Raw genomic sequence first — 14,727 nt, forward strand, 5'->3', positions numbered from 1 at the left:
ATTCACAAGCAGAGCATTTTTTCTTCAGCAGTTTGATCGAGGCACAACTTCGCAGGCGCGTAGATATCAGCAAGTTAGACTGCCGGAAAGAACTTAAAAAGAAGACAACTTTATAGAGTGGGCATCATGGTAGAGGGAGTCAGAGTAGGAGGGCTTTGGGTCAACAGGGCTTCGGCGATAAAGGGCCGAGTCAAGGTAAGTTACTTGTGAAGAATAGGAATAGGATGTATGTCTGTGAGGCCAATGTTCTGTACTGGGTGCTGGATGTGGCTCCCAGCCTCCTGGACAGCCACATCTGCACCAGGTGCATCGAGCTGCAGCTCCTTAGGGACCACGTTAGGGAACTGGAGATGCAGCTCGATGATCTTCATCTGGTCAGGGAAAGTGAGGAGGTGATAGAGAGGAGCTATAGGCAAGTAGTCACACCGGGGCCTTGGGAGACAGATAAGTGGGTAACAGTCAGGAGAGGGAAGGGCAAGAGTCAGATACTAGAGAGTACCCCTGTGGCTGTCCAACTTAACAATAAGTACTCCTGTGTGAGTACTGTTGGGGGGGACAACTTACCTGGGGGAAGCAACAGTGGCCACACCTCTGGCACAGAGTCTGGCCCTGTGGCTCAGACTCTATAGTTAGGGGGTCAGACAGGTGATTCTGTGGATGCAGGAAAGAAACAAGGTTGGTAGTTTGCCTCCCAGATGCCAGAGTCTGGAATGTTTTTGATTGCGTCCCCAAAATGCTGAAGTGGGAAGATGAACAGCCAGAGGTCGTGGTACATATCGGTACCAACAACATAGGTAAGAAAAGGGAGGAGGTCCTGAAAACAGACCACAGGGAGTTAGGAAGGAAGTTGAGAAGCAGGACCACAAGGGTAGTAATCTTGGGATTACTGCTTGTGCCATGTGACCGTGAGTATAGGAATAGAGTGAGGTGAAGGATAAATGCATGGCATTTTTTGAGGATGTGACTAAGCACATTGATGAAGGTAGAGCAGTAGATGTAGTGTATATGGATTTCCTTATGAGAATAGGTTGAGTGAACTCAGCCTTTTCTCCTTGGAGCGACAGAGGATGAGAGGTGACCTGGTAGAGGTGTATAAGATGATGAGAGGCATTGATCGTGTGGATAGTCAGAGGCTTTTTCCCAGGGCTGAAGTGGCTGACACAAGAGGGCACAGTTTTAAGGTGCTTGGAAGTAGATACAGAGGAGATGTCAGGGATAAGTCTTTTACACAGAGAGTGGTGAGTGCATGGAATGGGCTGCCGGCAATGGTGGTGGAGGCAGATACAACAGGGTCTTTTGGATAGGCACATAGAGCTTAGAAAAATAGAGGGCAATGGGTAACCCTAGGTAATTTCTAAAGTAAGGACATGTTCAGCACAGCATTGTGGGCCGAAGGGCCTGTATTGTGCTGCAGGTTTTGTATGTTTCTATAACACTCACTCTCATTTATCTTCTTAAGCAAATACTTAAATATCTTTGAAATCTATTCCCAAGTGTTATTCCCGGTTTTCAACTCTGTGCCTTGAACCAACAATGTTCCAAGCTCAACTTTATCAGTTGCTACTTGGGATCCTGGATTATCATGTTGTAACCTGTTCCACTGTGCACTTGATAAAAATGAAAAGGTTTTAGGTGGACTTCCACCTTTCCGAATTAATGTCTTCTCTTTTCTCTTGTTGACTCCGTTATTATTGTACAGGTAATTCTTAAGTTTACTCCTGAAAATTAGTTGATTGTTTGATCCAGAATTGAAATGAAATTCAAGGAAAAGGTAGTTGCCCACTTTTGTTTACTAAATTCTCGATCTGATCATATAGATGTACAATTTTACACCTTTAACACTGATGCACACATATATTGTTAACAAAGTGTCAATTTGCATAATGCAATTTCATGATATACAGTATATCCAGTACCTTGTGCAATGGTTTTAAAACACAGACAATCTGGGATGATTGTCATGACTAATTAAAAGCTCCCTGTAGTCATACGACACTCGTGAGACCACACTTGCAGTATTGTGTGCAGTTTTGGGCTCCTTACTTTAGAAAGGATATACTGACATTGGAGAGGGTTCAGAAAAGATTCACGAGAATGATTCCAGGAATGAAAGGGTTACCGTGTGAGGAATGAGTGGCAGCTCTTGGGCTGTATTCCCTGGAGTTCAGGAGAATGAGGGGGGATCTCATAGAAACATTCTGAATGTTAAAAGGCCTGAACAGATTAGATATGGCAAAGTTATTTCCCATTGTAGGGAATGCTAGGACAGGAGGGTACGACTTCAGGATTGAAGGATACCCTTTTAGAAGTGAGATGCGGAGAAATTACTTTAGTCAGAGGGTGGTAAATCTGTGGAATTTGTTGCCATGAGAGGCTGTGGAGGCCAAGTCATTGGGTGTATTTAAGGCAGAGATAGATAGGTTCTTGATTAGCCAGGGCATCAAAAGGTATGGGGTGAAAGCAGGGGAGTGAGGATGATTGGAATAATTAGACCAGCCCATGATTGGATGGTGGAACGGTCTCGATGGGCCGAATGGCCTACATCTGCTCCTATATCTTATGGTCTTATGATGAATCTTAACCCAACAAATCATGCATGCAGATAAAATACAGAATTGTTTAGCATATTAAACTTGTCACTAACATAAGTACATTTTTGCTAGTGAATCACCTCATGCTACATATAAATAAAAATGACAATAAGTTATTTTGTCTATACGTATTGCTCATAGTAAATCTAATGAATAACATTTTGTTCAAGTTAGTTTAGTTTGAATAAAGTTAGGGTACAATTTGTGCAGAGGAAAATTCATAAGTCATTACTTTTTCCTCAAATGATTGCAGGTTTTGTTTGGATCTAACTATAAACATACATCTTCATATTCCAATATGGAAAAATATTCCCCATGTTAACATTGTGAGAGCTTACATTTTAGGCAGTTTGTGGCTCTGCTTCTGTCTTATCCAACTCCAACAAGTCATCTTCTGAACCTAAACTGCTTTGTTTGCTTTGTGAAAATAATCTTCTTTTGCCTTCTGCTGTGGAATCTAGGAGATCAAATGAGTCACCAGAAAGTATACTGTCATCACTAATTACACTGGAGGGGCGGCTCGTGCTTTGCCTTCCACTGGCTAGAATGAGGTCATTCAAAGAATCAGAAAGCTTCAATGATGAACAATCATTAGGTAAATCAAGGCTGATGGAAAATTTCCTGTTTTGTTTTAGAATTCCTTTTTTTCTGTATGCAACCTCCCCTGCAACAATGTCTGACTGCTTATGACTTGGTTTTGAGGGAATGACAGCTGTATCTCTGTCCATTGACTCAATGTTTTCTGGAGAAGAAGAATAGCCAGATTCTCTTTGGCATGAGTTCTTTAGGATTCCTTTGAGTGGCATGTTGGTGTATATTTTAGCTGGTATTGAGTATAGTCTGTAAAAGGTGTTTGCAGGTTCTGCAGTAGTTGTTTTGGTTTCCATCCATTGTGAGTGTGTATCTGTGACTGTAGTTGAAAAATCACTATCAAAGCTGGTCCTGGTTTTCAAAATTCCCTTTGGCTTTTTACCTGTATCTTTGGAAGTTACCTTTTGCAGTTTTGCATCATATTGTGGGTGTATGACATCATTTTCTTTTTTTGACTTCTTTAAACAAACCTCTTGCCTAACTTCTGCTTGAGGAGATGTATGCATAGAATTTTCAATTTCTTGGAACTCTGAAGTTTCTTTCTTCCCTTGACTTGAATATCCATCTCTGTTTTGCCAATCAATATAACGAACCAATAGGGGTGAGTGACAATTGTTTTCAGGAACACTGTCACAAACTGGTGCATCATAACCCCAGCTGACCCACCAGTGGTTTGCAATATCTTCAATTGTTGCACGTTTCCGTGGATCCACTGACAACATCCAATCAATTAGGTCATGGGCACCTGTTGATGAAAACGTGACAACATATAATGATCCAGCAAAGGACTATCATTCTTATAGTTCGAATAAAGTATATTAGTCACAGGTAATGTTTGATAAAAATACCATTACATTGACATTTTTCTCACAATCCATTATCCAATTAGGACAATCAGATCACTGACTTGAGTAAAATGAATCTACTGCAGGACACAATGTAAATGTATTGAAATTACTTTGTCATGCATTAAATCTTTCCTGTGGATTTCTTTTTTCCATCCAATTGGCACTTACCTAGTGGAAAATTCAAAAAACCACAGGCAAGAATCTTTGTAGTTGCCTGCAAAATCAAATTGCACATAATTTGTTCCCTAAGTAAATCTGGCTTGGCTCTGTAGAAAATAAATAGTTCTGCTACAATAATTAAAACAACTGATCTCCAGGTCTTCTATATTTATCTTCTATAAAACAAATAAACATCATCTTTGATCAGTATATACCTCTAAGTTGGATGGTTATAAGTTCAAACTTCAGTAGAAGCCCTCGAGTCTTGACTAATAATGCAAAAAAAAAAGTGAAATAAGGTAATTTGAACCAAAGATGAAAATCTGTAATATTTTTCAAATGCAATGAAATTCTCGTTACCTTTGCTCATATTCAGGTCAGTGAACATCTATTAAAAATAGGGTGGCTCCTGACTTTGTTTATTGTCTGAGACCACGCTGCCACTCATTGTCAAACAGACATTTTATCTGCCACCTTAAATATTTACTCCCTTTGCATAATGTGACTCCTCTAAGAATCATCGGCAAAACGCACTGCAATTTCTCCTCATGGACTTTGAATCTTTGACAGCACCTCGCAGATGCACAATATTCACTCGTAACAAAGACAGGGACAACCAGAGCATGCAAACACCACCATCAGCCCTTTTGCCTCCAAGACACACCTTTCTGATTTTGAACTGCATCTCAAGTCCTTAATCTCTGGGTCCAAACCTGGGAATTGTCCTCCCAACAATACTGTGGAAGTACTTTAACCAGAAGAACTGCCATGGTAGAAGACAGTGCCTCATCACTACAATTTCAATAGCATCTAGGGCTGGGAAATGAATGCTGATTTTCTCAACAGCACCTCTGTATTATAGATTGAAAATGAAATGTTGTTATCTTTTAGAGTGTCAATATCTGTATTTGAATTATGAGATCTGTTGCTAAAATTTCTAATTACGTACCAGATGTGTGCGGAGGTTTCCTGTATTCTCCAAGGTTGATCTGTTGTGTTAGAGTTTTGTAACACTGACTGTCAAACGGCATTGTTCCGTACACCAGCGTATACAACAGAACTCCTAAGGCCCAGCAATCAACCTAAAACAGAATAAAATATGTTTATCCCTGTGAATAAGAAAATACAGAATTGTCTTAATGACTGTCTTAATTGTCCAAATCAGAAAGTATCTGATGAGTCATGTCTGCTGTCATCCTAATACAGACATCCCTCACCTCTCCTGGAAGTTCTGGGAGTCTCCCGCATATTAATAGTGGCTCCCTGATGCCTGGAAATTATATACAATATCCCGGAAATCGATTTTTTTGAGAGGGAGAGGCAGAGCGAGAGGGAGCATCCTGATTGATCTCTCTTCGTGCTAAGTAGACCCATCAGTTTTTTCTGTGGGCGGGCTTTACAGTCGACCTCAAAAATAATGATAGTGTTGCTCGCTGCACTGTTTGCAAAAGCGACTTTTCTATTGCCCATGGTGGGTTAAAATGTTAAAGACATGTTGAGGTGAGTTTAACAGGTGTCATTCGTTCATTGGCATAGCTAACGTTATTTAAACTAGCTGGCTGGCTGCTAAGGAGCTACGCTATTGATATCCTACGTGATGAGTCCAAACTCCCTGTAGACTTGCTTAAAGTTGTAATAGAATCAACATGATAATATAATATAATATAATATGTACATATTTTAATGTCACATTTTCTGCATATATCCCAACTTGGTTTACAGATTAGACAAAATCACTAAACAAAGTATTACATACACCCTTGGAGATCGACCGGGGGGCCAGAGGAGGGGGGCGGGGTGCTACCTCCCTGAAGTGAGTTTTTGCAGGGTGGGATGTCTGCTAACAGCAGTGTACATTCGACCTCAGGCAGGCACTGGAGGAGCAGAGTACGGTGACCAACAGTCATGAAACAGCGTACCCTGATCATTGTGGAGATTCCAACCAGACCAGCATGAAGTCTCTGAACAACTATCACCAACGTATCACCTGTGGAACCAGAGGAACCAATACACGACCACTGTTACACCACCATCAACAACACTTTCTGTGCCATCTCACACCCACACACTGGAAAGTCCGATCACCTGGCTGTACCTCTTCTCCTGGCATTTAGGCAGAGACTAAAGACCGCAGCACCAGTGATGAGGACCAAGAAGGTATGGTCAAGGGAGACGGAGAAGTGTTTACAGTATCAGAAGAGTCAGCGGACTAGACAACAGTCAGGGATTCATCTTCAAATCTGAAGGAATATACCACAGTTGTTACTGACTTCTTCAAAACCTGTGTGGTTGAGTGTGCCTGTTAAAGGACAAACCCAAACTGAAAGCCATAGCTGAACCAGATGATTTATAGTCTGCTGAGGCATTCAAGACAGGTGATCCAGAACTATACAAGAAGTCTTATAATGAGCTACAGACACAACAATTCCAACTGAAGTTAGACACAGAATCTGATGTACATCAGCTCTGGCAAGATTTGCTTTCTACAAAGCAATGAATGGTTGTGATGCTTCACTCTCTTATGAGTTCAACACCTCTTAGGCAGGCTTGGAAAGGGAGAATAAAACTACATCTGCGCAAATCCCTGCAGCATCTGGTGTTAGGCCCTGATGGTGTACCTGGTAGGGCACTGAAACCTGAGCCAACCAACTGGTGGCAGTGTTCAAGGACAACCTCAAGCTTTCAGTGCTGTAGTCAGAGGCTCCTACCTGCCTCAGAAGAGCAACAATCATACCAGTGCCAAGAAGAGCAGGCTGAGCTGTCTCAACAGCAGTCACTCAATTGATTCATATCGACTATGATGACGAGCTACCACAGCTTGGTCGTAGCCAGAATCTACTCCTGCCTAATCATGGTCCAGTCCTCAGAACACCACCTCAGTATTTTTCACTCTCTTCTTGCAATATTTATTTAATGTTTTAAATATATATTTCATACAGCTTTTATTACCTGTATGACATTGTACTGCTGCCACAACACAGCAAATTTCATGACATTCGCCAGTGATATTGAACCAGATTCTGATTCTGAAATGTTTTTGTTTTGCAGCAGCCGTACATTGTAATACATAATGATAAAATAAACTGCATGCAGCTAAATCTGGCCACATTTTCTGCTCACGGGGCTCATCACCACTGTCTACACCCCTACCCACACCCTGAGCTACAAATGCCAAGGGCGCACTGGGAGAGCCTTACAGGATCATCAGCTCTCTGCAAAACAAGCATCCAGATGGTCTTTCTTTTCACAATTGCAGCTGGCTTCAATTATGGTATTTATTGTGGTTTCTTTTTCTTTTTTTATTTTGTCCTTCATGTTTATTGTGTAAATCATAAACACAAGATTGCACTTGAGCAAGTGGTTTTTACAGGTCTCTAATGTAAATTAGCTTAAGTATGTGAGAAGCTTGGTTTTACCATAAAACCAGGGCAAACCAAAAGGGTCAGACCAGTTACGCTCACAGATCTTGATTTTGCAGATGACATAGTCCTGCTCTCTGACCAGATGGAGGAAGCACAGCAGCTACTGATAAAAGTGGAAATTGAGTGCAGTAAAGTTGGGCTTCACCTAAGCACTAAAAAGACAGAGTACATGGCGTTTAACTGTGACGAAGGTACTCTCAAGACCGTAAAGAATGATACCATTAAGAAAGTCTTTGACTACAAGTACCTTGGGTCAAGAATGATGAGTTCGGAGAAGGACATAAAGATACGGAAGGCGCTGGTGTGGAGGGTTATGAACGACATGAAGGAAATCTGGAAGTTGAACCTGACCAGAGGGCTTAAAAAGAGGATTTTCATAGCAGTCATAGAGTCCATTCTCATGTACGGATGCGATACGTGGACACTCACCAAGACGATGTGAAGGTCTCCAGATGGTTGCTATATGCGAATGCTCCGGATGGCTCTTGATGCGAGTTGGCAACAGCACATGGCGAACGTCGAGCTCTATAACGACCTACCGATGCTCTCTACTAAAATCGAGTGAGAAGACTGCAACTAGCGGGGCACTGTCTACGCCACCCTGAGCTACCTGCCGGCCTAGTCATCATAGGGGAGCCCAAGCACGGGAGGATGAACCCTGGGCGCCCTCCCAAGACTATGGTCAACACACTCCTAGAAGACAGTGGCACGGCTAATGTAGATGAACTGAACACACTGATGAGGGAGAGGGAGAAGTGGAGAGTCCATCATTGTGCCCGACACCGGGCCCCTAGGCCTGAGTTGACGTAGTAGTAGTAGTATAGCAAGGTGCAAAATGTCTACAACTTTTCCAACAGTTATTTGGCTATATTCAGCAGTCAGTGCCAATGTGTTTGTGTTCCCCTCAATACATGAAGAGGAAATCCTTTTCAATAAGTATCTAGTATTTAATTAATCGGAAGCTAACGATACAATTTTATTTAGCAACACATTTTTGCCTGCAAAAATGTGCTTTTTAAAAGCTGATTATGCACATTTAGCTCCTCTCACTTTACCTCAGGTCCATGATATGGAAATCCATTCACAATTTCTGGCGAAGCATAAAGGGGACTTCCACAGTATGTCTCCAAAAGATGATCCTTGTGGTACAAGTTTGATAAGCCAAAGTCAGCAAGCTAAACAAATATAAAATAACGAGGAAAGAAAGTTATTGGTGACCATCATAAATTCAGCTGCTCATTCACATTTGATTATTTAACCTCTCATTGGTTTAGCAAACAAAACCTTCTACAGCAACACACAAAATGTTTGAGGAACTCCACAGGCTACATAGCATCTGTGGAGGAAAATATACTCTTGGCATATCAGGTTGTGACCCTTCGCCTGGAGTCTGAATCGATTGCATACATGGTCAGATTTTGATACAACATTTTGGAGTGTCTACCTCAGACTGAAGATTCCTTGATTCCATTGTTCCTTTCATTGGGTAGCAGATCTCTGGAAATCACTGTCTTTGAAAGTGGTGAAGACCAAGTCATTGGATGCATTTGAAATGTAGACAGAAAAATATTTGAAAGATCAAAGTATTGAGGGTTAGAGAGTTAGGAGAGGAGTTGATGCTAGCATAGATTGGACATTGTTATATTTATTGGCAGGGAAAACTTCAGGGACTACACCTGCTTCTATGTCATGGTCCGGTCTGTGAAGTCCACATTGCGGTTCATGGTCCGGTCCATCGATCCTTATTCCAGGTTTTCCAGTTTTTCCTTTGTTCTGTTGTGTGCCTTAATTGAGGCACATGATTCTCATTTTGGGCTGGCTACATAAACAACTCCTGGGTTCAGCTTCAGTTGCTGGACTGTTTCCTTCTCTTCCCCTTCCTTCTGAAGCCTTTGCCTGCATCCTCGCCTGCAATGCCGTCAGGTTCAACCGCCAGAGCAAGACCGGGGCTTTGCTGTGTCAGGATAAGGAACAATTTGTCGTTGTTTGGAATTGTCTCTTTGTGTCCTCGCCTTCACTAGGTAGGTCCGGCCATTTGCCACTACCCTGAGTGGAGAACTGTCTCTTCGTGTTCAGTGTTCTGTGTATAGAAAGAGCCCCAGCCCTTGGTTCTGTTCCCAAGGAGGGGGAGGAGGGGGTCCTGGCCCTACATCCTGCTCCCAAGGAGGGGTCCCTGCTCTGTGTTCCATGTCCCTGAGTTCCAAGTCCAAGGCTCCGAGGTTCCATGTTTCTTGTCTATATCCTAGCCCACGCCCTGCATCCTAGTTTCGTCCAAGGCCTGTGTCAACGTCCAGCATCCTTTCTTCCCCACTTCCCTTGCTTTCTTGACACACCTAGTCCTGTTCCTAGTACTTCAGTATCTGTGTCTTGCATTTGGGTCCGCTACCAGCGCCCCCCACCCCCATGACATTCTATTTTAATTTGTTCTTGTGTACATGCAATGTTAAAGGTTACATTGGCCGAGCAATACCAGATTTTTCCCTATCTGTAATGTAGATGAGTTGAATATCACTGAAGTACAACATGGTGACAAAATCTGCAATATTTCCAATAACAATTTAGCCAAATTTGGCAACAGTGGAAAATACGACACTGCTCTCACTGTCATTGATGAATGATTCATAAATGCATCTAGCAATCACTGTGTTGTGAATTTCTCTTTCTTTCATATTAATTTTATTTTGACATCTGCATTAGAGGATTGGCTTCCAGTAACCCTAATGTCATCAATCAACCAATCATAATGAAAAATTCTCATGATGGGTAAACTAGGAAATCAGCATCTCTAATTTTAACTAGCTTTAAATATTTTACAGAAATCATAAATCCAACACGGACACTCTTATCAAAAAGGCTCAGCAGAGGTTGTATTTCCTACGTCAACTCAGGAAGTACAACCTGCCTCAGGAGCTGCTGATTCAATTCTATTCAGGAATAATCCAGTCTGTTCTCTGTTCGTCCATCACTGTCTGGTTTGGATCAGCTACCAAACAAGGCAAGAATAGACTCCAAAGAACCGTCAGGGCTGCGGAAAGGACTACTGGTGTGAAGCTGCCCTTGATCCAGGACTTATATGCATCTAGAGTCAGGAAACAAGCAAGCAGCATCATTGTTGACCCATCACACCCTGGACATCACCTGTTCCAACTCCTTCCCTTCTGGTAGGCACTTTAGATCACTGTATGCCAGGACAAATAGGTACAAGAACAGTTTCTTTCTGTATGCCAGTCTTATGAACACTTGAATTTTAGTCTATTATAAACCAAGTCCACCTGTACATACACAGGTATACCTCATTGTATATAGTTCACGATTATTTGCACTATTGCTTTGTTTGCTTTTTGATTCTGTACAGCGAGAGCTCAGGGAAACCGGCATCAAATTCCCTGTATGTGTCCACATACTTGGCGATAATAAAGGATTCTGATTCTGATAAATAGTATCATACAGATGAGATTACAGATATGCCATAATTGAAATAAAAATCAATTCTAATTAGTTTTAAAACAATAGAGTTTTGAAAATTATTCTGCAAGGATTTGGGATTTAACAATGAAATAATGTTTTATGAATCAACCCTGTATTCAGCAGCAGTGAAATATGCCTAGAACACTAATAACATTTACTCCATAAGGATTACCTTTCAATGGGGGGAAATGGTGAGAATACAGAGCAAATAAGTTAAAGTTGTTAATATAGTGACTTCAAAAAGTTTCCTGTTTGAAAATTGTACCAGTTAACTTCCTGGAGGAGCATAATGTAGCTGATACCATTGACTGGAATTCAGTGTTTAACTGTGTGAATGAAGACAACAGTGAAGTACTTTACTGCAAGTTTAGTCAACGGTTACCACTGACACAAGCCTATAATGATACTGACCACAACTGTCCCCTGCACCAAGAGACTTCTGGAAAAGCTTCATCAAAACATCACATGGGCGAGGATGAAGATCAAGCCCAGCAAGTGCAGAAGCATCTCCATTGTCAAAGGTCAAGTCACGGATAAAAGATTTCAGATTGACGGGACACCTGTCCCAACCGTTTCAGAAATGCCAGTGAAGAGCTTGGGCTGATGGTATGATGCTAAGCTCAAGGACACTGAGCAGTTTAAACAACTCAAAAAGGATACCATCATGTACATAGCTCGCATCAACAAGACCTGGCTGCCAGGAAAACTCAAGCTGTGGTGCTTCCAGTTCGGCATACTCCCAAGACTCATGTGGCCTTTAACAGTGTATGAAATCCCCATCAGCAAGGTTGAAAAGCTTGAAAGAATGATCAGCACACATGTAAAACAGTGGCTTGGACTTCCGCGATGCTTAAGTCCTGTTGGACTGTACGGGAACGGCAAATTGGAATTACCAATTGCAAGTCTTGTGGAAGAATTCAAATGCACCAAAGCAAGGTTGGTCATGCCCCTCACTGAATCTGAAGATACTGTTATTCAAACAGCGGCCCCCTGTGTGGCAACAGGGAGGAAGTGAACCCAATCTGAAGCCATTCAGAGTGCTAAGTCTGCTCTTCGCTTCAGGGATGTGGTTGGCCAAGTCCAACATGGGAGAGCCGGGCTTGGGCTTGTCCCAAAGGCTCCTCAATGGCACAAGGCAACATCAGTGCAGAAGAGATGGCTGATGGTGGAGGGGTTGAGAAGACAGGAGGAGGCAGAGCGACACGCCAGGGCCGTCTCAATGGCCAAGCAGAGCCATTGGACTAATTGGGAGAGCCTGGAAAAGAGGAAACTTAGCTGGCGTGACGTCTGGGAGGTGGAGGGATCTCCGCTAAATTTTGTCATCAGAGCCACTTATGACCTCCTACCCACACCCCAGAACCTGAACCAGTGGTGAGGAGAAGACCCCGCTTGCTCTCTTTGTCAAGCACCTGATCACTAAGGCACATTTTAACAGGATGCACCATGAGCCTCACCCAGGGGCGGCACACTTGGCAGCATAACCAAGTTCTCAGACAGCTGGTATCAATCTTGGAACAGAGGCGAATCACCACAAATGCTCTCCCACAAACATCGGCAGGAAATGTCCACATTAGACGATTTGTACCAGCAGGCCAACCTCCAGAGCACCATACAACATCAAAAGATGTAAGCATTCTGCAGGTTGCTCGGGATTGGAAAATGGACGCGGACTTGGAAGAAAAGCTTGTGTTTCCCCCAGACATTGCGGCTACAACACTCCAGCCAGACATGGTCCTGTGGTCCACAACAGCCAAGTTGGCATATGTTGTGGAATTGACAGTAACATGGGAAGATGGTGTCGAAGAAGCTTATGAGAGGAAAAAGACCAAGTACTCTGAACTGGCAACTGAAGCTGCCCAGAATGGCTGGAAGACCAAGATTTTCCCGGTAGAAGTGGGATGCAGGGGATTCGTTGCTACATCTATGACCAGTCTATTGAAGAAGATGGGGGTGAGGGGTCACTCCCTCCAACAAGCAATCAAGTCCTTGTCAAATGCAGCAGAAGAAAGCAGCAATTGGATTTGGATTAAAAGGAAAGACAACAACTGGGCTGCAAGATGAAGACAGGAGGGTATGGAACTGAGGGGGGTGTATCTGGGATGCCAGGTAGCACCGTTGAGCCCTCTGGAGACGTTGTGGGCTTATCAACGAAACATCAAAGAAGACGGGTGCCCACTTGATGACCCCGATGACGTACCTACCCTCCCTCCTTGTCACCACTCCACACCCACTGCCAACATCGAGAGTGCCAACTTACCATCTGTATTGAAACATCAAGTTCTAGTAGCTCTACTGTCAGTCTTGGGCAGTCATTAAGTGAATACTGTTAATATTGTCATCATTGTAACTGCATGATTCTGATCTGCCTACATTTTACTTTACAGGAACAATTTAACATATACAGTATATCAGTGAGTTAGAAGTTGCTTAACATCCAAGAAGGATTCAAAATAGCATGAAATATTGGAGCCAATTTAAAAACCAGACCTATTAATCTCTCATTGACTCATGGCTATTTAAGTGTACTTGCATGTGTAAGAATGTTGTATAAGTGAAGACTGAAGAATTCTAATGCTGAGGTGCACATTGTGAATTTTAATAAGAAAGAATATTTGCATGATTGGCATTCTTTAAATTCCACTTACTTAGCTATGGAGTTCTTGCCAAATAAGGGAGTGTGTACTTGGCTATTTTTGAGTTACTTAGTGTAGTCTGGAACCTAACCCTTTTTTTGGGGATGATTCAATCAGTTAAATTCATTGAAGAAAATTAGAAGTTACTTACTTAAAATAGAATCTTCTTCCAAATCCATTTAATACAGAAATATGCTAAACATTCTGCCATCTTTTATTTTAAATAAAACGTTCATTCTTTGTGGAAACTATATTCAATGTCTATTATTTTTCCCAATAATTGTTTGCTTTTGATCTTCCAAACAAATATTAATATAACTAACATTAACACAAAAAAGGAAAGAAGCCAAAATGTCCTGATGCAAGGTCTGAACTGAAATATTGACGGTCCCTTAACTACAAAGATGCTGTCTGACCAACTGAGTTCCTTCAGCAGCTTGTCCTGTGCTCCAGATTACAGTATCTGTAGCCTCTTGTGTCTCCAAGATAAAAACATTCAATACTTTATTGCATGAATCAGTCAAGATTCGCTAATATTCAATATTTTATTAACTACCCCTCATACCCAATGGTTATGGGGTGATAGTTATTAACCCTCAACCACCAGGCTCTTGAATTGAAGGGAATAACTTCACTCACCCACCCCATCACTGAAATTATCCCACAACCCTATCAACTCACTTTCAAGGATTCTTCATCTCAGGTTCTTGATACTTTCTGTTTATTCATTTAGTTTTATTCTTTCTTTTTTTTCTATTATTCTGTTATTTATTTCTGCACTGCTCCCTGTTACTATTGATGGCAAGGATGTGGATGTGGTGAGGACCTACAAGTACCTGGGGGTGCACCTGGACAACAGACTTGAGTGAAGCACCAACAAAGAGTCTGTGTACAAGAAGGGCCAGAGTCGCCTCTTTCCTAAGGGGACTGAGGTCCTTTGGAGTATGCAGGCCTCTCCTTCGCATGTTCTACCAGTCTGCTGTCTCTAGTAAAATCTTCTATGCGATGGTGAGCT

General features: G+C 42.2%; 1 protein-coding gene across 3 annotated transcripts in view; it reads right to left on the reverse strand.

The window, feature by feature from the left end:
- Positions 1 to 1,767: 1,767 nt before the first annotated feature.
- Positions 1,768 to 14,727, reverse strand: part of LOC140211256 (NUAK family SNF1-like kinase 1) — an 88,346-nt gene continuing 75,386 nt past the window's right edge. For all 3 annotated transcript variants that reach the window (XM_072280933.1, XM_072280931.1, XM_072280932.1), the window contains 3 exons: positions 8,667 to 8,786; positions 5,139 to 5,271; positions 1,768 to 3,927 (listed from right to left, as the gene is read on the reverse strand). In XM_072280933.1, coding sequence (XP_072137034.1) covers positions 2,933 to 3,927; positions 5,139 to 5,271; positions 8,667 to 8,786 — 1,248 coding nt within the window. In that variant the 3' untranslated portion in view covers positions 1,768 to 2,932. The remainder of the gene's footprint in view (positions 3,928 to 5,138; positions 5,272 to 8,666; positions 8,787 to 14,727) is intronic.

The sequence above is a fragment of the Mobula birostris genome, chromosome 16 (genome assembly GCF_030028105.1).
Source record: "Mobula birostris isolate sMobBir1 chromosome 16, sMobBir1.hap1, whole genome shotgun sequence".
NCBI lineage: Eukaryota > Metazoa > Chordata > Chondrichthyes > Myliobatiformes > Myliobatidae > Mobula > Mobula birostris.